Source organism: Narcine bancroftii, chromosome 3, assembly GCF_036971445.1.
Source record: "Narcine bancroftii isolate sNarBan1 chromosome 3, sNarBan1.hap1, whole genome shotgun sequence".
Classification (NCBI taxonomy): domain Eukaryota; kingdom Metazoa; phylum Chordata; class Chondrichthyes; order Torpediniformes; family Narcinidae; genus Narcine; species Narcine bancroftii.
The window spans coordinates 93,047,800-93,069,900 of NC_091471.1; the positions used below are offsets into that span (position 1 = coordinate 93,047,800).

The window sequence follows — 22,101 nt, forward strand, 5'->3', positions numbered from 1 at the left end:
ACTTCCCTAAAACTGCCCTGATTTCCATTTTTAAACACAAAGTAGACATTTGCATTGTACAGTCTTCAAGCCCCATATTCTGATCAAGTAATATTACACAACCATTAAATATCCGTCTCTTTTTGACTTAAAACAAACAGGAAATGAAATCCAAACTCTGGTAGCTTTCAACTCAATTTTATGAAAATAACCAAGTTTCAGACAGAATCTCCCTTTGAGGGTTATTTAAATTAGGTGACAGCAAGTTTAAAGTCAGTTTCCCATATGGTAATTTCTCAATTACAGTGTAATTTTCAGATTTATTAATAAATGAGGACAAAAGGGAAATTAAAATCATATGGCTATACTAACAGGTTGGTTGAACACCACCTCCCTGTTCAATTGAAATGTTTTATAGATCTGTGCTAAGAGAGAGAGAGCAAACTAAAGGGCTCCTTGACAATTTTAACTGAGAGTCCTTTGAACAAAACTAATCATATTCATAATGGATTATTACCACCAAAATGGAATTACTACAAAATAAACTGCATTTTTGAGTAAGAAATTTCATAACATTTTGTAATTGAGTTTTTTTTTACACTAGCTAAAGGCTCTTTCTATAGCAAGTTCAAGAAAATGTTTCACACAAGGATTATACGGGAAATATAGATGAGTGGAGAAAATAAATATTAAATAACACTAGCTGTCCTATCATAACAACATACCAGAGGACAGGTCACATGATTTCTTTCGCTTTGACTTTCCTTGCAATTCATCTTCGGTTGTTCCAGATGTTCTGGTTTTAAAAAACTCTTCTGTCTGCGTGGAGTGGCAGACCTTTTCTCTACAACATTCACTAGCACTGGAAATGCTTGCAGATTCAAACCCTAATAGAAAAGTGCTAGTTTAGTAATACAAGCAAAAAAAATGTTTAAAAGTTTTTCTCTAAGCATGTAAAATGAGAAATCATTAATCCAGGTCTCTTGATTTTAAAAAAAAAAATAAGATTATTCAGCTATTTGTACAATTTTTATCTTGCAAAGTAGAGTTCGCAAGGCTGTCAACATTCATGATTGGAAATTCCTAGAGTTACTGTATTTGACGGCACATAAAACCAATGGGCATATAAACCACCACCCCCCCCCACCCAGCAAGGAATAATCAAGATTATTTTTTAGTGTATTTATAGGCAAGTTTGCAAATGGGCTCCTCCTGCAATGCCACTTGTAGATAATGCCTGTTTGTGCCTTCACTCACCTCAATGGAAACCCTCTTGCCTTGCATGGCCAAAATGCCCAAGCCAAATTTGTCAGTACATCGCTCACTGAAGCTCTTCACTGTGTTAGGCTGAGACAGATAGACACCCATGCTTGCTTGTGGCCCGCTGTCACACACCAAGGCTCATGCCGCTTCCCCCCCCACCCCCGCCATGAAAATGCTGAATGACAGACGGACCAGGACCCACGGGCACATGAGGGCGGGTGGAAGAGAAACCAGTCACTGGCCATGGCCCACTGTTGCGGGGAGCAATTGACTGCTTGCTCAACTCGACAGGCCACTCACTCACAGCTATCTGCCCCGCACCTCATTCAATTTGCTTCAAACAAAGGCTCGGAATGGAGCCTGATCACCAAGCTCCAGCGCTCCACTCAAAGCAAATTGATCGTACCATTGGCATGTTCAACAAACACAGCCTGCATGGCTGGCGGAGGCCGCCGTGGTCAGCCTTTTCACCCGGGGAAGTGAGCAGTGGCTCTGGAAAGTACGGTCTCGACTGCTGGTGGGACTGCCATGGTTGTTCTTGTGACAGATTATGTTATATTTTATATTATGCATAGATATGTTTTTGGTAGATAGATTGTGGGGTTTCAGTTAGGTTACAAACAGATCCAAACACTTCAAAACAGATCTCATTTTAAATTGCAAGTTATATATAAGGTGGTGCCTACAAGTCTACAAAGACAATAGTCTCCTGTGCTGAAGATTTTCACAACAAGGTGCAAATTGAAGGGTCCAACTCAGGAAACTGGCAAAATTTCTCGAGAATTGATTTTGGGAGTCAGCAAGCTGCTTTGGTGGAGTGTACTGTTTTAGGAAGGTCATGTGGTTTTACAAGCAGAGAGAGTCAAAGAGGTTTTTCTCTAAGTGTGTCACATAGAGAGAGAGAGAGAGAGAGAGAGAGAGAGAGCGAGAGAGAGCGAGAGAGAGCGAGAGAGAGCGAGAGAGAGCGAGAGAGAGCGAGAGAGAGCGAGAGAGAGCGAGAGAGAGCGAGAGAGAGCGAGAGAGAGCGAGAGAGAGCGAGAGAGAGCGAGAGAGAGCGAGAGAGAGAGTGTGCTGGTTTTCTGCAGGGCTTTTGGAAGCTTGTTGGAAACCCCATTTTGAAGACTGGTTGTGAGTTCTGAGTTCAACATGTTCAAAGCCCTTGTGGTCCATACAAGAGATGAGATGGCTGACTGTATAATGTTCTGCTTGAGATAAGGGAAACAGAAAAGGAACTCTGTGGTGATCTGAAAGAAAGAGGTCATCATCTGGAAAACCCTGATGGGGAAAGTTTCTTCGGAAAGACACTGAAGTGGCTGATCGGAAGGAATCAGTTGTGGGTGTCCAATGAGCAACAAATCTCTCTCTGAAAACCAACAAGAACCTTCCTGAGTGGTAACCATTTTACTAACTCACCTATAAACTAGGAGCAATTTACAGGACCCAGTTAACCCACCAACCCATCTCTTTAAGGAGGTGCTCACTGGGAGAAGTAAGCAGCAGCTCCAGAAAGCACAGGCCACCCAAGGGACATGGGTTGGTGGGTTAACTGGCTCCTGTAATATGCTCCTAGTTTATAGGCAAGTTAGTAAAATCTGGGGAAGGGGTCTGAATAATGGTATAAAATGGTGATTCATTCTCAGTGTAGATTCAATGGGCTAAAGATCTTGTTCCTATGTTGCATCTTTCCAGAAGTTATTTTTCCCTTTGTCATTACAGAAAAAATAATGACCAACTGAAGTGAACTCCACTATTAAGGCCTCCACAAACTGCATAATAAACATGCGTCAAATGCAGAGATAAATTACTTGCAGAAAAACAATTTAGTTCTTCAATTGCATTCAATACATTCTTCTCTGGGTGGTCACAAAATATGTAACTTCATTTGAAATGAAGCATTGGAATTTAAATATAATTTTGTTGAAATTGTTTTCCTAGAATTTGACTTTTTTATTGGACTGATTAAGAACAGCATAAAAAAGGTTTCTTTGCTCCAGCTTACTGGATTTACATTGTTCAAAAAGAAGCATTAGATCAATTTCACGTTGGTCGAAGATTCCAAAGTATAAATGAGATTTTTGTGCCCGATGGAGATGTGGGGAGGCTGGTAGTCATGGTGGGGAGCTGGGTGATGGAGGACCTCAGTTTTCTTCAGGATGACTTTCAGGCCAAACATTTTGGCAGTTTCCGCAAAACAGGACATCAAGCGCTGAAGAGCTGGCTCAGAATGGGCAACTAAAGCGGCATCGTCTGCAAAGAGTAGTTCACGGACAAGTTGCTCTTGTGTCTTGGTGTGAGCTTGCAGGCGCCTCAGATTGAAGAGACTGCCATCCGTGCGGTACCGGATACAAAATTCTTCATTGTTGAGGTCTTTCATGGCTTGGTTCAGCACCATTTCATCGGATGCAAGGATCGACCACGAGATAAAAAAACAGACTCACCAAGGCAAATAGCGCCTTTGGAAGACTACACAAAAGAGTCTGGAAAAACAACCAACTGAAAAACCTCATAAAGATTAGCATATACAGAACCGTTGTCATACCCACACTCCTGTTTGGCTCCGAATCATGGGTCCTCTACCGGCATCACCTATGGCTCCTAGAACGCTTCCACCAGTGTTGTCTCCGCTCCATCCTCAACATTCATTGGAGCGACTTCATCCCTAACATCGAAATACTCGAGATGGCAGCGGCCAACAGCATCGAATCCACGCTGCTGAAGATCCAACTGCGCTGGGTAGGTCACGTCTCCAGAATGGAGGACCGTCGCCTTCCCAAGATCGTTTTATATGGTGAGCTCTCCACTGGCCACCGTGACAGAGGTGCACCAAAGAAGAGGTACAAGGACTGCCTAAAGAAATCTATTGGTGTCTGCCACATTGACCACCGCCAGTGGGCTGATATCGCCTCAAACCGTGCATCTTGGCGCCTCACAGTTCGGCGGGCAGCAACCTCCTTTGAAGAAGACCGCAGAGCCCACCTCACTGACAAAAGACAAAGGAGGAAAAACCCAACACCCAACCCCAACCTACCAATTTTCCCCTGCAACCGTGTCTGCCTGTCCCGCATCGGACTTGTCAGCCACAAACGAGCCTGTAGCTGACGTGGACATTTACCCCTCCATAAATCTTCGTCGGTGAAGCCAAGCCAAAGAAGATAAATGAGATTATAAATAGGCACAAAAATTACTTTCTATGATTTGAACACATGCAAAAGGACAGACAAAAAAAATTCTTTCCTAAACCCTAAAGTGTACAAATGTGATTTGTCTATTCCAACATGCATACAAGATTGGACTCTGCCAAGACTAGACCAAACCTAAAGAAGCATTGATTTCCTACAACAGAATTCAAAAAAGACTTCAATCTACCACTGATAACCAACACTGTATGCATCAAACAAACAGAATAATACCTTCAGTTATTTCTTGGTGATTCTTCTGATTAAACATCTTTTTATCTTTGTGTTTTGGTGTTTTGTCTTTTGAAGCAAGACTGGCCTGTGCGCAAGCTTTTCTGGATTTGAATGTTTTTGTTACAGTTGTGGGATCAACAGGATCTGGCATGCTACTGAAACTTTCCAAGGATTCTTCTTCAAAATTTCTCTTATTTTTCTCTGGAGCCTGTTGCTTTGGACTGTTTACAGTCATTTGTCGCAGAGAAGTGGCTAGTTGCCCTTGTCTGGGTGATTGGGTCAATCCATCTTTTGTATCATTCAACCATACCATCCCACTCTGCTCTCTTCCATCATCAGCTGGTTTCTGGTTCCTATTATTAAAAGGAGAGCAGTTAGTTTATGGTACTAATAAACACACCGAAAAAGGTGGAGGAACTCAGCTCATCTTTTCAGCATCGAGAGGAGAAAAAAGATATATTGATGACATTTCGGGCCTGAGTCCTTCAAGAAAAAGAAATCAGAAAAGGCAGAAGCAGGATGTCTCAGAATTCAAACAATGGCAGTCTGAGACCACCCATAAATTGGAGGAACAACACCTCATCTTCTGACTGGCCACCCTCCAACCCCAGATGGCACTGATACAACTTTTCTGGCATTCATTAAAAAAAAACTTTTTCCCCTGTTGTCTCTCCATTCCCTGTCTTCTTTTGCAGAGTCATGATAAATTCTACCTAGTCCCTTATCATATCCAATTAACACCTTTTGTTGGTCTGGATTCCTCTCCCATTGTTCAAATTCTGAGACTTTCTGATATATCCTGCTTCTATCTTTTCCGATTTTTCCTTGAAGAAGGGCTCCGGCCTGAAACGTTGGCAACTTATCTTTGCTTCTTATAGATGCTAAAAAGAGCAGCTGAGTTCCTCCAGCATTTTGTTTATTTTTAAAAACTACAATCAGAGTCTGCAGCCTATCATGTTTCTTTTAGCTTATGGAATTAACTGATGCACAAGATGCATGTTCAAATTTGAGACATATACAGGCTCAAAGTTATCAAATCAAAACCCACAAATAAAGCAGGACAAAATAATTCACAAGACCACACACACTGGTAATTGAGCCCCTTCCCCCATTTACTACCGATCCTATTGCCAGTTAGCACAAGGCTTCAAGTCCACTATGTCCATGGCTGCCATCGCATACATGTTTATGACAGTAGCAGGTCCCAATGATTACCACTGAGTGTCACTGGCCTCCACCATTATGAAATGCTTCAACTGTTTGGTGCTGTAACGCATCAAAGCACACTTCTCACTGTCACTGGACCCATCTGAATTCGCCTACAGACAGAATCATTCCACTGAAGATGCTAAAGTCTTTTTCCACTACTCTGTCCTGACCCACCTAGGGAATGACACTGTTCAGCGATTCAGTTTGGCATTTAATACAATCATTCCCCAGAGGCTGGTGGAGAAAATGACCTCACCAGGAATTAATACCCCTCTCTGTAACTCTATTCTGGACTTCCTTACTGAAAGGCCACAATCCATCCAGGTTAGGAGCAGAACATTGAGCATGATAATGCTGAGCACCTTAGGGTTATGTCATCACCCTGCTCCTATTCACACTACTGACCAACAACTGCAATGTTAGAACCAGCTCCAAAAGAGTCATCAAGTTTGCAGATGAAGCAACAGTAGTTAGTTGACCTCATCAGCAACAACAAGGAGTCACACTACAGAGAAGAGCTGTGAAATCTCATGAAATGGTGCGAGAACAACCAGAATCTCAATGTGAGCATGATAAAGGAGATGATTGTGGTCTTCAGGATCAGAGATAACCACCCTCCACAGCATATCAATAGCTTGGTAGTGGAGAGAGCAGGAAGCTTTAAGTTCCTAGGAGTCCACTTAAGAAGGGACCTATCCTGAACACACAACTCTTCACTTGTCAGGAAGGCACAAAGTGACTGCAATTCCTGAGAAGACAGAAGCGAGCAAGGTTACTGCCCACCATCCTGCCAACTTTCTCCAGGAGCTCTATTGACAGCATTCTGGCTGGCAGCATCACAGTGTGGTATGGTTGCTGTACAGCATCAGGACCACAGGAATGGTACGAGGATCACTGGGTTCTTCATCCCTTCCATCGAGGTGATCTACCAAGACTGTTGACTGAAGAGGGCTTGCAAAATCATCGAACACCCCTGCCGCCCATCTTACAAGCCCAGAGGACTCCAAAACCAAGCATCAATAGATATTCACCAAGACACATGGTTACTTAAACAAAAGTTGCTTTTAATTATCTTTAAAAATGAAAACAGAACCACACTTTAAGTTATTACTATTAACTAACCTAACAACCCCCTTCTAATTCTAAGCACGTGTATGTAATGTGTGTGTAAGTTTAGAAAAGTTTTTTGATTCAGTCCAATCTCACTTTTCATTCCTCCAAGTTCATTGGTTGCAGGCAATTCTTATACTGTGCACAGAATTTAACATTTACGAAGTTCACCCGGCTTTCAGATTTGAAAGGTAAATGGTTACTGCTCAGGAATGCTCTTGTCGGTTTTCAAAGAGAGATTTGTTGTTCCCTGGACATCCTCAACTGATTCCTTGTAACCAGCCACTTCAATGTCTTGCCAAAGAAACTTGCCCCATCAGGGTTTTCCAGATGATAACCTTTCTTTCAGGTCACCACAGTGTTCCTTTTTGTTTCTCTTATTTCAAGTGAAACATTAGGGAGTCAGTCCTCTCCTCTTGCATGAACCACAAGGGGGTTGACTAGGCTGATCTAAACACTCACAAATGGGGTTTTTCCACAAGCTTTCCAGCTTGTCCTGTTCCAGTCCCAGCTGTTACTGCTGACTGTAAAACTGCAGAACTGATCTCCTTTTCTCTCTCTGAGAAAAGCCTGTTTGACTCCATCTTTGCATGCAAAAACTACATGACCCTCTTAGAACAGCAAACAGCTCTCCAAGACAGCCAGCGGCTCCAAACCTACTCCTCCAAGTTCTTTCATCTGTTGCTTTTCAAAACAACAATCCATTAGTGAAGCCTCTTGGGCACTCTCCAAAGCTTTTGAAAGGCCCTTGGAGCCAGCCTGATCTCCAGTATTTCAAATGAGATCTGTTTTGAAGTGGATGTATGTGACAAACACTAAAAAATCTGCCCCAATTTATCTCCCAAAATCATGTGTATTACAATATAAAACCAACATAATCTGTAACATCTAGCATGCAGCATCTTCCAGCTACTCCCATCAGGCACTTTCAGGTGACTAAAATACCCTGATGAAAAGCCCTATGCAGTTGTCGGGAGGCCACCTGAAAAAGCAGGAGGTGCCTCGGAGGTGCATTTTCCAACCCTCCTCCGAGAGGGATAATCGCCAGAGCACTGAAGTCCCCCTAGGTGCCTGAAAGTGGCTTCTAAGGAGATGACAATCAGCTGGCGAGTGCCTGATAGCCCCCCTCCCCGCTGACCCGGCCCCCCGGCGCAGGACATCAAGGCAGGAGCGGCTGGCGCTGGACGTCAGCGTTGAGTGGCTGGCGACATCCTGCGCCGGCTGCCCCAGCTCTGACGCCCAGAAGGGACAGGAGCCGGAGTGCGCTCTGAGGCTCCTCCCATGCAGCTGTCCCTTTCAGGTGGCCAGCTCTGTGCTTTTAGCGCTGCCACCTGAACGACCATTCCACAGGTCTGAATCCGCTTCTGAAGGCGCATTATTGGCAGAGAATGCACCTGAAAGCAGCTATCAGGAAAGAGATACAAGAGTATCAAGAGGCAGAACCACTAGGCTGAGAAACTAGTTCTTCCCATGGGCAGTGAGACTGCTGAATGACTGGTAAACTCCTCACACTCACCATCCAAGTCGCTACATTTATTTTTATATTGGCTTGGCTTCGTGGACGAAGATTTATGGAGAGGTATGTCCACGTCTGCTGCAGGCTCGTTGGTGACTGACAAGTCCGATGCGGGACAGGCAGGCACGGTTGCAGCGGTTGCAAGGGAAAATTGGTTGGTTGGGGTTGGATGTTGGGTTTTTCCTCCTTTGTCTTTTGTCAGTGAGGTGGGCTCTGCAGTCTTCTTCAAAGGAGGTTGCTACCCACTGAACTGTGAGGCACCAAGATGCACAGTTGGAGGCGATATCAGCTCACTGGCAGTGGTCAATGTGGCGGGCACCGAGATTTCTTTATGTATAGGCATACATAAACTGCATATATATCACTTGTTTGTACAACTGTATGTATGTTTGCATGTTTTTGCACAGAGGATCAGAGAGCGCCGTTTCATTGGTGTGCACTTGCACAGCAGAATGAAAATGAACTTGAATTCATCCTCTCTCAGCACTTGGCCCTTAGTCTCCGATGACAAGAAGTTTTAAGAGTTTTTCTACATACTGATGTTTTGAGAGAGAGAACCTACCTATAAAATGCACCAAGACATTGCAATAAAGATGTTAACCACCCTCTGAATTAAAAATTTTTTTTTTTTTTTTTTTAATTCATTCTAAATTTCTCACCCCTTTCCTTAAATCTATTCTCCCTGTTTTTATCTACTAAAGGGAAACATTTCTCACTAGCTATGCTATGCATCTCATCTTTGTACACAACAGTTAGGCACTGCTCGGTCATTCTGCTCCAAGGAAAACAAATTGACTATCTTGTCTTTCCTCATAGCACTGAAACATCAGTTTACCATGGGTATGTTTATCTGCCCCGATTAACTTTACACCTTTATTCGTCAAGAATTTATCTCCCTTGAAAATATTCCTCTTCACACTTCTTCATAAATACTTTTCTAAAATTTTTAACATTTTTCACACTATGAACCATATCAATCAAAATACATACAAACATTTCCCTCAGTGGCATTTTCTCCCCGTTTTTCCGCCCTACCTTCCCTCCCCCCACTTCCCACCCCCCTCCAAATGTTCAACATATACAATAAAACCATTAAACAATGTCATCACACAATGAAAATAAACAAGGAAATTGTGTCATCTGCTTTTACACACTGGGTTAGTTCATCTCGTCTTCATCATTTTAGGGGGTGGAGGCCCGAGGCAAGCCCTCTCTGTTGTGTTCCATGTACGGTTCCCAAATTTCTTCGAATACTGTGACTTTATTTTTTAAATTATGTTATTTTTTTCCAATGGAATACATTAATTCATTTCCATGTACCATTGCTGTACTTTCAGGCTCTTTTCTGATTTCCAAGTTGACATTATGCATTTTTTTGCTACAGCAAAGGCTATCATAATAAATCTTTTTTTGCGCTTCATCCAGTTTGAGGCCTAATTCTTTACTTCTTGTATTACTTAGAAGAAAAATCTCTGGACTTTTTGGTATGTTGCTTTTTGTGATTATATTTAATACCTGATTTAGATCTTCCCAAAACTTTTTCACTTTCTCACATGCACAAATTGCATGTACTGTTGTTCCCATTTTTAAAAAAAACTTTTGGGGCACGATATATAACCTGTGTAACCATTTATATTGTATCATGCGTAACCTCGTGTTTATTATATTCTTCATAGTTCCAGAGCATAACTTTTCCCATATTTCATTTTTTATCTTTATGTTTAAATATTTTTCCCACTTTTGTTTGGGTTTATAGCTTATTTCATCATTTTCCTTCTCTTGCAGCTTGATGTATATGTTCCTTATAAATCTTTTTATTATCGCTGTTTCTGTAATCACATATTCAAAGTTGCTTCCTTCTGGTAATCTCAGTCTGCTTCCCAATTTGTCCTTTAAGTAGGCTTTCAGTTAATGGCATGCAAACATTGTACCATGAGTTATTCCATATTTGTACTTCATTTGTTCAAATGTTAATAAATTATTTCCCAAAAAACAATTTTCTATTCTTTTAATTCTTTTTCTCTCCCATTCTCGAAAGGAAAGGTTATCCATTGTGAAAGGGATTAGTTGATTTTGCGTCAATAATAATTTTGGTAGGGGAGTCACGTGATGGAGTAGTGGCCGGACGGTGAACTCCAGCCCTCTCCAGAAAAGTCGGGAAAAACAAGAGAAAATACAAAGGCACAGAAATACAAGTTAAAGAAAAGTGAGTATAAAGGTGGAAAGAAGATGGAGACAAAAGGAGAAAAATCAAAATCAACGGAAAGAAGAGAGGAAGAGAAGACAACGGAGGAAAAAGGTGAAGGCCTTACCTGTCCGAAGAGGCCCGCTGTGGAGAGAAGACCCCACTACCTCAGGTCGGTAGAAAAAGAACTACAACAATGGCTCACAGAGCCGAGTAAAAGTGCGCAACCGCGCATGAAAAAAAACACACCGACGGGAGGGGGGACCAGCTGGGGAGTCGATCTCCACAGCCGGCAACGACAGCTGCAGAACACCTGCAGCAAGAAGAGACCACAGAAGACAATGGAAACAAGAAAGAAGAGGAGGAAAGGGCATCAAAGAAACAACAGATGGCCAACCCAGAGAAAGAAGAAGAGGAAGAATACAGTGAAATAGATAAAGGGAAAGGCAAGGTAAAGGATATACTTGCTCTTGTTAGAAGATACATGGAGTCATTTAAAGAATGGCAAACACAGGAATTCAATGATTTAAGAAGAAGAATAAACAACACAGAAAAGAAAATAAATAAAATGGATATGACCTTAACAGAAATGGGGAAAAAAATGGACAAGATGGAAGAACGGGCAATAGCAGCAGAAATGGAGGTAGAAGACTTAAAAAAGAAATTGGAGGAATCTAATAAAAAAACTAAAGAGACACAAGAATTACTAGCCCAAAAAATAGATATAATGGAAAATTATAACAGAAGAAATAACATAAAGATAGTGGGCCTTAAGGAAGATGAAGAAGGCAAGAATATGAGGGAGTTTATAAAAGAATGGATCCCTAAGGCCCTAGGATGTCCAGAACTACAGCAAGAAATGGAAATAGAAAGGGCACATAGAGCATTGGCCCCTAAACCACAACCACAACAAAAACCAAGATCTATTGTAGTAAAATTCCTAAGATATACTACAAGAGAAAAGGTACTGGAGAAGACAATGGAAAAAGTAAGAGAGGGCAACAAACCACTGGAGTATAAAGGGCAAAAAATCTTCATTTATCCAGATATAAGCTTTGAACTCCTAAAGAAGAGAAAAGAGTTCAATACAGCAAAAGCGATTTTATGGAAGAAAGGATATAAATTTACACTGAAGCATCCTGCGGTATTGAAAATATTTATTCCAGGACAACAAAACAGACTATTCTCGGATCCAGAAGAAGCACGAAAATTTGCAGAACAATTACAAAATTAGACTGAGGGATGAAGACGGGTAATGAGAGCAAAAATGACCACGATTGATATGTATGCGGGTAAAGAGGTATAAGAGTGAATAGAGACAATGGGCATATGTGAAAGTATCTGTAATTAGAGGAAAACATAGAGAGTATAGACAAGAATTAATAAGGGAAGGTAATGGAATAGAGAGAATAAGGAGTGAATTAAAAGAGTGACCTTTGTGACATATAAAAAGCGAAATCTTTTCTGGGGGGGTGCTGGGTGGGGGAAAAGAGCGGTCACTGCAAAATCAGTTGACGCTTGCGAGTGGATTCGCAAATCCAAATGGAGAGGGGAGATGTGGTTGTCCGACAAGGGATAAAGGGCAACTCAGGAGGGGAAGGGGAGATTGGGGATAAAGAAGATAGAAATAGGAGAATAAGGAAAAGGTTGGATGTTGTAGGAATGTTGTCTGGTAAAGAGTTGAAAATAAGAAAACAGAAATGGAAAAGGAGGAAAGGTAATGATGGAAAAACGGAAAGAGAAGATAAACAAAATATGAAATGGCTACGCTGAACTATATGACTCTAAATATTAATGGAATACATAACCAAATTAAAAGGAAGAAACTACTAAATTTACTGAAAAAGGAAAAAAATAGATATAGCATTTGTCCAAGAAACACACTTAACTGAATTGGAGCACAAGAAATTAAAGAGAGATTGGGTAGGACATGTAACAGCAGCATCGTATAATTCAAAAGCAAGAGGAGTGGCTATATTAATTAGCAAAAATGTGCCATTTAAAATAGAAGAGGAAATAATAGATCCAGCAGGGAGATATGTTATGATAAAATGTCAGATATATTCAGAGCTTTGGAATCTACTTAATATATATTCACCTAACGAAGAAGATCAAAAGTTTATGCAAGATATCTTTTTGAAGGTAGCTAATACGCAAGGGAACATACTAATAGGAGGGGATTTCAATCTGAATTTGGATCCAAATATGGATAAAACGGGGAAAAAAATTAACAGGAAGAACAAAGTAACCAAATTTATAATTAAATCAATGCAAGAAATGAAACTTGTGGACATATGGAGGAAACAAAACCCAAAAGAAAAGGAATACTCATACTACTCGACTAGACATAAAACATACTCAAGGATAGACCTATTCCTGTTATCAGCCCACATTCAAGGGAGAGTTAGGAAAACGGAATATAAAGCTAGACTATTATCGGACCACTCACCCCTGTTATTGGCAATAGAGCTAGAGGACATCCCTCCAAGAATGTATAGATGGAGATTAAACCCCATGCTACTTAAAAGACAGGATTTTAGAGAATTTATTGAAAAACAATTAAAAATGTACTTTGAAGTAAATACGGAATCAGTGGAAGATAAGTTTATACTATGGGACGCAATGAAAGCATTCATTAGAGGGCAAATAATAAGTTATGCAACCAAGATGAAGAAGGACTATAATCAGGAAACAGAGCAGTTGGAAAGGGAAATAATAAACAGAAAAAAAATTAGCAATAAAGGAAGATACAACCAAAAGAAGAGAATTGGCGGATAAAAAAATAAAATATGAAACATTACAAACATATAAGGTGGAGAAGAATATAATGAAGACAAAACAGAAATATTATGAACTAGGTGAAAAAACACACAAAATCTTAGCATGGCAGCTTAAGACAGAGCAAACTAAGAAAATGGTATTGGCAACAAGGAAAAAAGACAAACAAATTACATATAATCCAAAAGAAATTAAGGAAAACTTCAGAGAATTCTATGAACAATTATACCGAACCGAAAACGAAGGGAAAGAAGGGAAAATAGATGAATTTTTGACTAAAATTGAACTACCAAAACTACAAATAGAGGAACAAAATAAATTAACAGAACCATTTGGAACAGTAGAAATACAAGAGATAATAAAAAATTTACCAAATAATAAGACACCAGGAGAGGATGGACTCCCAATAGAATTCTACAAAACATTTAAAGACCTAATAATACCGCCCCTCCTGGATGTAATCAACCAGATTGATGAGACACAAAACTTACCAGATTCATGTAAAACAGCAATAATTACAGTGATACTAAAACAAGGGAAAGATCCACTCTCACCAGCGTCATATAGACCAATATCTCTGCTAAACACAGGTTATAAGATAATAGCTAAACTATTAGCAAACAGATTAGCAGAACAGGTACCGAAAATGGTAAATTTAGACCAAACTGGATTTATCAAAAAAAGACGCACAACAGACAATATTTGTAAATTTATTAACTTAATTCATGCAGTAGAAGGAAATAAAGCACCGGCAGTAGCAGTTGCTTTAGACGCAGAGAAGGCCTTCGACAGAGTAGAATGGAATTACTTGTTCAAAGTATTGCAAAAATTCAGTTTACCGGAGAAGTTTATTAATTGGATTAAAGCATTATATGAGGGACCGTTAGCGAAAGTGACAGTAAATGGACATGTATCAAAGCAATTTAACTTAAGCAGGTCAACGCGGCAGGGATGCCCACTATCACCATTATTGTTTGCGCTAGCTATAGAACCACTAGCAGAATCGATAAGAAGAGATAATAATATAAAAGGAATAAAAATAAAAGACAGGGAATATAAAATCAGTCTGTTTGCGGATGATGTGATAGTGTACTTAACAGAACCAGAACTATCAATAAAAGAACTATATAAGAAATTGAAGGAATATGGAGAAGTGTCGGGATACAAGATAAACGTAAATAAAAGTGAAGCAATGCCTATGAATAACGCGGATTTCTCAAAATTTAAGGAGGAATCCCCATTCAGATGGCAAACGCAGGCAATAAGATACCTAGGTGTGCAAATAAACAAAAATCTAGGCCAATTATATAAACTCAATTACAATCCACTAATGAAAAAATTACAGGATGATTTAGAGCATTGGAAAGAGCTACCACTAACACTGATAGGAAGGATAAACTGTATTAAAATGAACATTTTTCCAAGGATACTATACTTATTTCAGGCATTGCCAATACAACTGACAGAAAAATTCTTCAAAGAGTTAAAGAAAATAATAAGGAGATTTTTATGGAGAGGGGGGAAACCGAGGATAGCACTAGATAAATTAACAGAATGGTATAAACAAGGAGGCTTACAATTGCCAAACTTCAAAAATTATTATAGAGCCGCACAATTAAGGTACCTATCAGATTTTTATCAAACAAGGGAAAAACCAGACTGGACGAGACTAGAATTAGATAAAATAGGGGAAAAGATACCTGAACACATATTATATAAATGGGACGAAAAATTGGTACAACATAGAACTTCTCCAGTATTACACCATCTCCTCAATATATGGAAGAAGATTCATGTAGAAAGAAATAAAATAAATTACCAAATACCAAAACTAATATTGACGCAAAATAAGCTACTCCCTTTTACAATAGACAACCTTGCCTTTAGAAAATGGGAAAAAAAAGGGATTAAAAGAATAGAAAATTGTTTTTCAGGAAGTAGATTCTTATCCTTTGAACAAATGAGAGATAAGTACAATATAACTGGAGATACAGCGCTGGCATATTACCAACTGAGATCCTACTTGAAAGATAAATTAGGAAGCAACTTGAGTTTACCAGAGGGAAGTAACCTTGAATATGTGATTACAGATACAATGTTAATCAAAAAATTTATAACAAATATGTATATTAAACTGCAAGAAAAGGAGAATGAGGAAACAAATGGTAAAACTAAACAAAAATGGGAACAAGATTTAAATATAAAGATAAAAAAGGAAACATGGGAGAAATTATGTTCTGGAACGATGAGAAATACAATAAATACGAGGCTATGTATGACACAATATAATTGGTTACACAGACTATACATTACACCGCAAAAGTTAAATAAATGGGACCCAACAGTATCTGATAGATGTTTTCGATGTAAAAAAGAAAGGGGAACAACAATTCATGCAATCTGGACATGTGAGAGAGTAGAAAAATTTTGGGATGATCTCAATCAGATATTAAATAAAATAACAGAAAACAATATACCAAAGAATCCAGAGATCTTTCTCCTAAGTAACATAAAAAATAAAGAATTTGGAATTGACTTGGAAGATGCACAAAAAAGATTTGTCAAGATAGCCCTAGCCGTAGCAAAAAAATGTATTATGTCAACCTGGAAATTGGAAGATAATTTGAAAATACAACAATGGTATATAGAAATGAATAAATGTATTCCATTAGAAAAAATAACATATAGTTTAAGAAATAATATTGAAATATTCGAACAAGTATGGGAGCCTTACATTAAATATAATAGCGAAACCTACCGGGAACAAACATTACCTAAGTTGATGGAAGGAGAAGAAAAGAAAAGAATGGACTCAGTAGAATTTCTGGTGTATTTTTGTTGAATGACAACATTGTCTAACTGAATTAATGCAACCTAGATTGTATACCTAAAATGGATGAGAGGGGGGGGGTGGGGGGGTGGCTTGGGAGGAGGGAGGGGGGAGGGAGAAAAAGTCACTGTAAATGTGTGGAAAAGAAAAAGTGTATATCATGGCTATTGTGATTTATGGTGTGAAAAATAAAAAAAAATTAAAAAAAATAAAAAAATAATAATTTTGGTAGTTGGTAATTTTTTTTTCCTTTCTAAGTGAATCCTCTTCCATATATTGAGTAAATGCAGTACTGGTGAACTTTTTTATTGCACCAGCTTTCCATCCCACTTATAAAGTATATGTTCCGTTACCTTCTCCCCTATTTTATCTAGCTCTATCTTAGTCCAATTTGGTTTTTCCCTTGTCTGATAAAAATCTGATAAATACCTTAATTGTGCTGCTCTATAATAATTTTGAAAGTTTGGTAACTGCAAACCACCTTGTTTGTACCACTCTGTTAATTTATGTAACGCTATCCTCGGTTTCCCCCCTTTCCATAAGAATTTCCTTATTATTCTCTTTAGTTCATTGAAGAATTTCTCTGTTAAGGGAATTGGTAACGATTGAAATAGGTATTGTATCCTTGGGAAGACATTCATTTTAATGCAATTTACCCTCCTTATCAATGTTAGTTGCAATTCTTTCCAATGTTCTAAGTCTTCCTGTAATTTCTTAATTAATGGCTGATAATTTAATTTATATAGGTGGCTTAAATTATTATCTAGTCTAATACCTAGGTATTGGATTGCTTGTGTTTTCCATTTAAATGGTGATTCTTTTTAAAATTCTGTATAATCCGCATTACTCATTGGCATCGCTTCACTTTTATTTGCGTTGATCTTGTACCCCGATATTTCTCCATATTCCTTCAACTTCTTATGTAGTTCTTTTATTGATATTTCTGGTTCTGTTAAGTATACCATGATGTCATCTGCAAATAAACTGATTTTATACTCCTCCTCCTTTATTTTATTTTCTGTTCTTATCAGTTCTGCCAATGGTTCTATTGCTAAAGCGAACAGTGAGGGAGATAGTGGACATCCCTGCTTAGTAGACCTACTAAGGTACATATCCATTTACTGTCACCTTCGCCAATGGTCCATTATATAATGCTTTAATCCAATTAATATATTTTTCTGGTAGGTTGAACCTCTACTACTTTGAATAAAATAATTCCATTCTACCCTGTCAAAGGCTTTTTCTGCATCTAAAGCAACAGCCACTGTTGGTATCTTATTTCCTTGAACTGCATGAATTAAATTAATGAACTTACAGACATTATCCGCTGTTCGTATTTTCTTAATAAATTCTGTTTGATCTTGTTTTACTACTTTTGGTACACAGTCGCCCAATCTGTTTGCCTGGAAGTCAGCCTGAAGAAAACTGAGGTCCTCCATCAGCCAGCTCCCCACCATGACTACCAGCCCCCCCACATCTCCATCGGGCACACAAAACTCAAAACGGTCAACCAGTTTACCTATCTCGGCTACACCATTTCATCAGATGCAAGGATCGACAATGAGATAGACAACAGACTCGCCAAGGCAAATAGCGCCTTTGGAAGACTACACAAAAGAGTCTGGAAAAACAACCAACTGAAAAACCTCACAAAGATAAGCGTATACAGAGCTGTTGTCATACCCACACTCCTGTTCGGCTCCAAATCATGGGTCCTCTACCGGCACCACCTACGGCTCCTAGAACGCTTCCACCAGCGTTGTCTCCGCTCCATCCTCAACATCCATTGGAGCGCTTTCATCCCTAACGTCGAAGTACTCGAGATGGCAGAGGTCGACAGCATCGAGTCCACGCTGCTGAAGATCCAGCTGCGCTGGATGGGTCACATCTCCAGAATGGAGGACCATCGCCTTCCCAAGATCGTGTTATATGGCGAGCTCTCCACTGGCCACCGTGACAGAGGTGCACCAAAGAAAAGATACAAGGACTGCCTAAAGAAATCTCTTGGTGCCTGCCACATTGACCACCACCAGTGGGCTGATAACGCCTCAAACCGTGCATCTTGGCGCCTCACAGTTTGGTGGGCAGCAACCTCCTTTGAAGAAGACCGCAGAGCCCACCTCACTGACAAAAGGCAAAGGAGGAAAAACCCAACACCCAACCCCAACCAACCAATTTTCCCCTGCAACCGCTGCAACCGCGTCTGCCTGTCCCGCATCGGACTTGTCAGCCACAAACGAGCCTGCAGCTGACGTGGACTTTTTACCCCCTCCATAAATCTTCGTCTGCGAAGCCAAGCCAAAGAAGAAGTTTAGCTATTATCTTATAATCTGAGTTAAGTAGAGGTATTGGTCTATACGATACTGGTGTTAGTGGATCCTTCCCTGACTTTGGTTTTACTGTAATTATTGCTGTCTTACATGAATCTGGCAAGTTTTGTGTTTCTTCTATCTGGTTCATTACTTCCAAGAGAGGAGGAATTAATAACTCTTTAAATGTTTTATAGAATTCTACTGGGAATTCATCCTCTCCAGGCATTTTATTGTTTGGCAGCTTTTTTAATATATCCTGTATTTCCTCTATTTCAAATGGTTTTATCAGCTTGTTTTGCTCCTCTTCTTGCAATTTTGGCAGTTCAATTTCAGCTAAAAACTCTATTTTGTCTTCTTTCCCCTCGTTCTCAGTTTGGTATAATTGTTCATGAAATTCCTTAAAGTTCTCATTAATCTCCATTGGATTATATGTAATTTGTTTGACCTTTTTCCTTGATGCCAATACTGTTCTTTTAGCTTGTTCTGTTTTAAGTTGCCAGGCTAATATTTTGTGCATTTTTTCTCCTAGCTCATAATACTTTTGCTTTATTTTCATTATGTTCTTCTCCACCTTATACGTTTGTAATGTTTTGTATTTTATTTTTTTTTATCCGCCAATTCTTTTGTTATAATCTTCCCTTGTTGCTAGTTCTTTTTCTGTACTTACTATCTCCCTTTCCAACTGTTCTATTTTCCGATTGTAGTCCTTTTTCATCTTAGTTACATAACTTATTATCTGCCCTCTAATGAAAGCTTTCATTGCATTCCATAATATAAATTGGTCTTTCACTGATTCCGTATTTATTTCAAAGTACATTTTAATTTTGGGTTCAATAAATTCTCTAAATTCTCGTCTTTTAAGTAGCATGGAGTTTAATCTCCATCTACATGTTCTTGGTGGGATGTCCCCCAGTTCTATTGCTAATAACAGGTGTGAGTGATCAGATAGCAATCTAGCTTTATATTCCATTTTCCTAACTCTCCCTTGAATATGGGCTGACAACAAAAACATATCAATCCTTGAGTCTGTTTTATGTCTACTCGAATAATATGAGTATTCCTTCTCCCTTGGGTGCTGCCTCCTCCATGTATCCATAAATTTCATTTCCTGCATTGATTTAACCATAAATTTGGCCACTATTCTTTTTGCTAGTCTTTTGTCCAGTTTTATCCAACTTTGGGTCCAAATTAAGGTTAAAATCCCCTCCTATCAATATATTCCCCTGCATATCTACAATCTTCAAAAAAATACCTTGCATAAACTTTTGATCCTCTTCATTAGGTGCATATATATTGATCAAATTCCAGAATTCTGAATATATCTGACACTTTATCATTACATACCTCCCTGCTGGATCTATTATTTCCTCCTCTATTTTGATTGGTACATTTTTATTGATTAATATAGCTACACCTCTGGCTTTTGAATTATATGATGCTGCCGCTACGTGCCCTACCCAGTCTCTCCTTAATTTATTATGTTCTACTTCATTTAGATGCGTTTCCTGCACAAATGCTGTAAATTTTTTCTTTTTTCAGGAAATTTAATAGCCTTTTTCGTTTAATTTGGTTATGTATTCCATTAACATTTATAGTCATATAGTTCAACATGGCCATCTCATATTCTGTTTACACCTCATTTCTGCTTCCTCACCACCACCTTCCCCCTTTTCCCCATTTTCATCTCTCAGTTTTCCCTTTTTGAACTCAATGTATGACAACATTTCTAAAACATAAAATACTTCAACAACTCCCACATCTAAAATTCCCTTAACCCCAAATGTTCCCCCCCTCGCTGAGTTGCCCCTTGTCCCTTGCCGGATAACCACAACTACCCTCTCCATTTGGATTGCGAACCTGCTCGCAAGCGTCAACTGATTTCGCAGTGACTGTTATTCCCTCCCACCCAACCCCCTCCAGAAAAAACTTTTATCTTCACATTTAACAAAGCTCACCCTCTTTTTCCCCTCTTACTTCCTTTCTTCCCTTTTCTTTCCCTTCTTTAGTTCTTACTTATACATTATTTTTACATCTTTATATGTAGTTTGTCATCATTCTTGTTGCATCTCTTCATCTCTCCTTCTGTCCTGCAGGCGTTCTGCAAAATCTCGTGCTTTCTCCGGATCCGAGAACAGTCTGTTTTGCTCCCCGGGATAAATATTTTAAGCACAGCTGGATATCTTAACATAAATTTATAGCCTTTTTTTTCCCATAGGATCGATTTTGCTGTGTTAAACTCCTTCCTCTTCTTTAGGAGTTCAAAACTTATGTCTGGGTAAAAAAATATATTTTGATCTTTGTATTCCAATGGTTTTTCTCTAATTTTATTCTTGGCCCTCTCCATTATATTTTCTCTTGTCGTGTATCTCAGAAATTTTACTAAAACAGATCTTGGTTTTTGTTGTAACTGTGGTTTCGGGGCTAGTGTTCTGTGTGCCCTTTCTATTTCCATTCCTTCCTGTATTTCTGGCATTCCCAGGACCTTTGGATCCATTCTTTTATAAATTCTTTCATATTTGTGCCTTCTTCATCTTCCTTTAGGCCCACGATCATTATGTTGTTTCACCTACTATAGTTTTCCATTATATCCATCTTCTGAACTAACAACTCTTGTAACTCTAACTTTTTTGTCACTTTCTTCCAATTTTCTTCTTAAGTCATTCACTTCCATTTCTACAGCCATTTCTCATTCTTCCACATTTTCTAATCTTTTCCCTATTTCTGTCATGACCAACTCTATTCTACTCACTTTCCTTCTGTACTTTTCATTTCACTAAATTCTAATGTCAACGATTCTTTTAATGCTTTCATTTGTTGTTGAAAATTTTTTAAAATCTATATACTGTCCACCTGTTTTAACCTCATTCCTCTGTGCAGAGCTTGTCTTCTTCTTCTTCCCCTTATTCTGCATCTGCACCTGTGTTTGTGTCTTCTACTTCTCTTCCTTGTATCTGTGTCTCTTCTGACTTTCTTGTTGAGCTGCTTGCCTCACTTTGCTGGGTGTTTGTTTGCATGGCCTCTTGCTGTTGGTCCTCTTCTTCTGGGCTAGTTATCTGTTGGGCCTCCTGTTGCTGTTCTTCTTTCCTATCACTTCCTTTCCTGTCGCTTTCCTCTTCTTTCAGCTGAGAGCCCTGCTGTCAGGCATCTCTCAGCTTGTCGCGCTGTGGTAGTTCGCTCCTCAGCTGGTCCCCCCTCCCGTCGGTGTTTTCTTTTTTCTTAGCGTGCGCATGCGCAGTTGCACACTTCTGTTCGGCTCAGAGAGCCATTTTTGCAGTCCAGCGGTCAGGAGGTTGTGACTCTGCAGGGTCATCATCAACCTTGGGGAGCGGGCTCTCTTCTCCACGATGGCTCTGTTTCTTCATGCAGGTAAGGCCTTCTCCTTTCTCTTCCAGTGTCTTTTCTTTTTTTCCCCATTGTTTTTGCTTTTTCCTTCTTGGGTGCCATTTTCTTTCTTTTCTCCACAACTTTATCTTTTATTTGTTGCGTTTTGGGTTTCTTGAACTTTGTGT

At 39.4% G+C, this 22,101-nt stretch overlaps 1 protein-coding gene across 10 annotated transcripts in view; it reads right to left on the minus strand.

Moving 5' to 3' along the window:
* pcm1 (pericentriolar material 1) overlaps positions 1 to 22,101 on the minus strand; it is a 120,283-nt gene that overhangs the window by 30,012 nt on the left and 68,170 nt on the right. For all 10 annotated transcript variants that reach the window (XR_011353538.1, XM_069924543.1, XM_069924540.1 and 7 more), the window contains 2 exons: positions 4,653 to 5,005; positions 705 to 866 (listed from right to left, as the gene is read on the minus strand). Coding sequence is in view for 9 of the 10 variants with exons in the window: in XM_069924543.1 (XP_069780644.1) it covers positions 705 to 866; positions 4,653 to 5,005 (515 nt within the window). In the remaining variant the exon portion in view is untranslated. The remainder of the gene's footprint in view (positions 1 to 704; positions 867 to 4,652; positions 5,006 to 22,101) is intronic.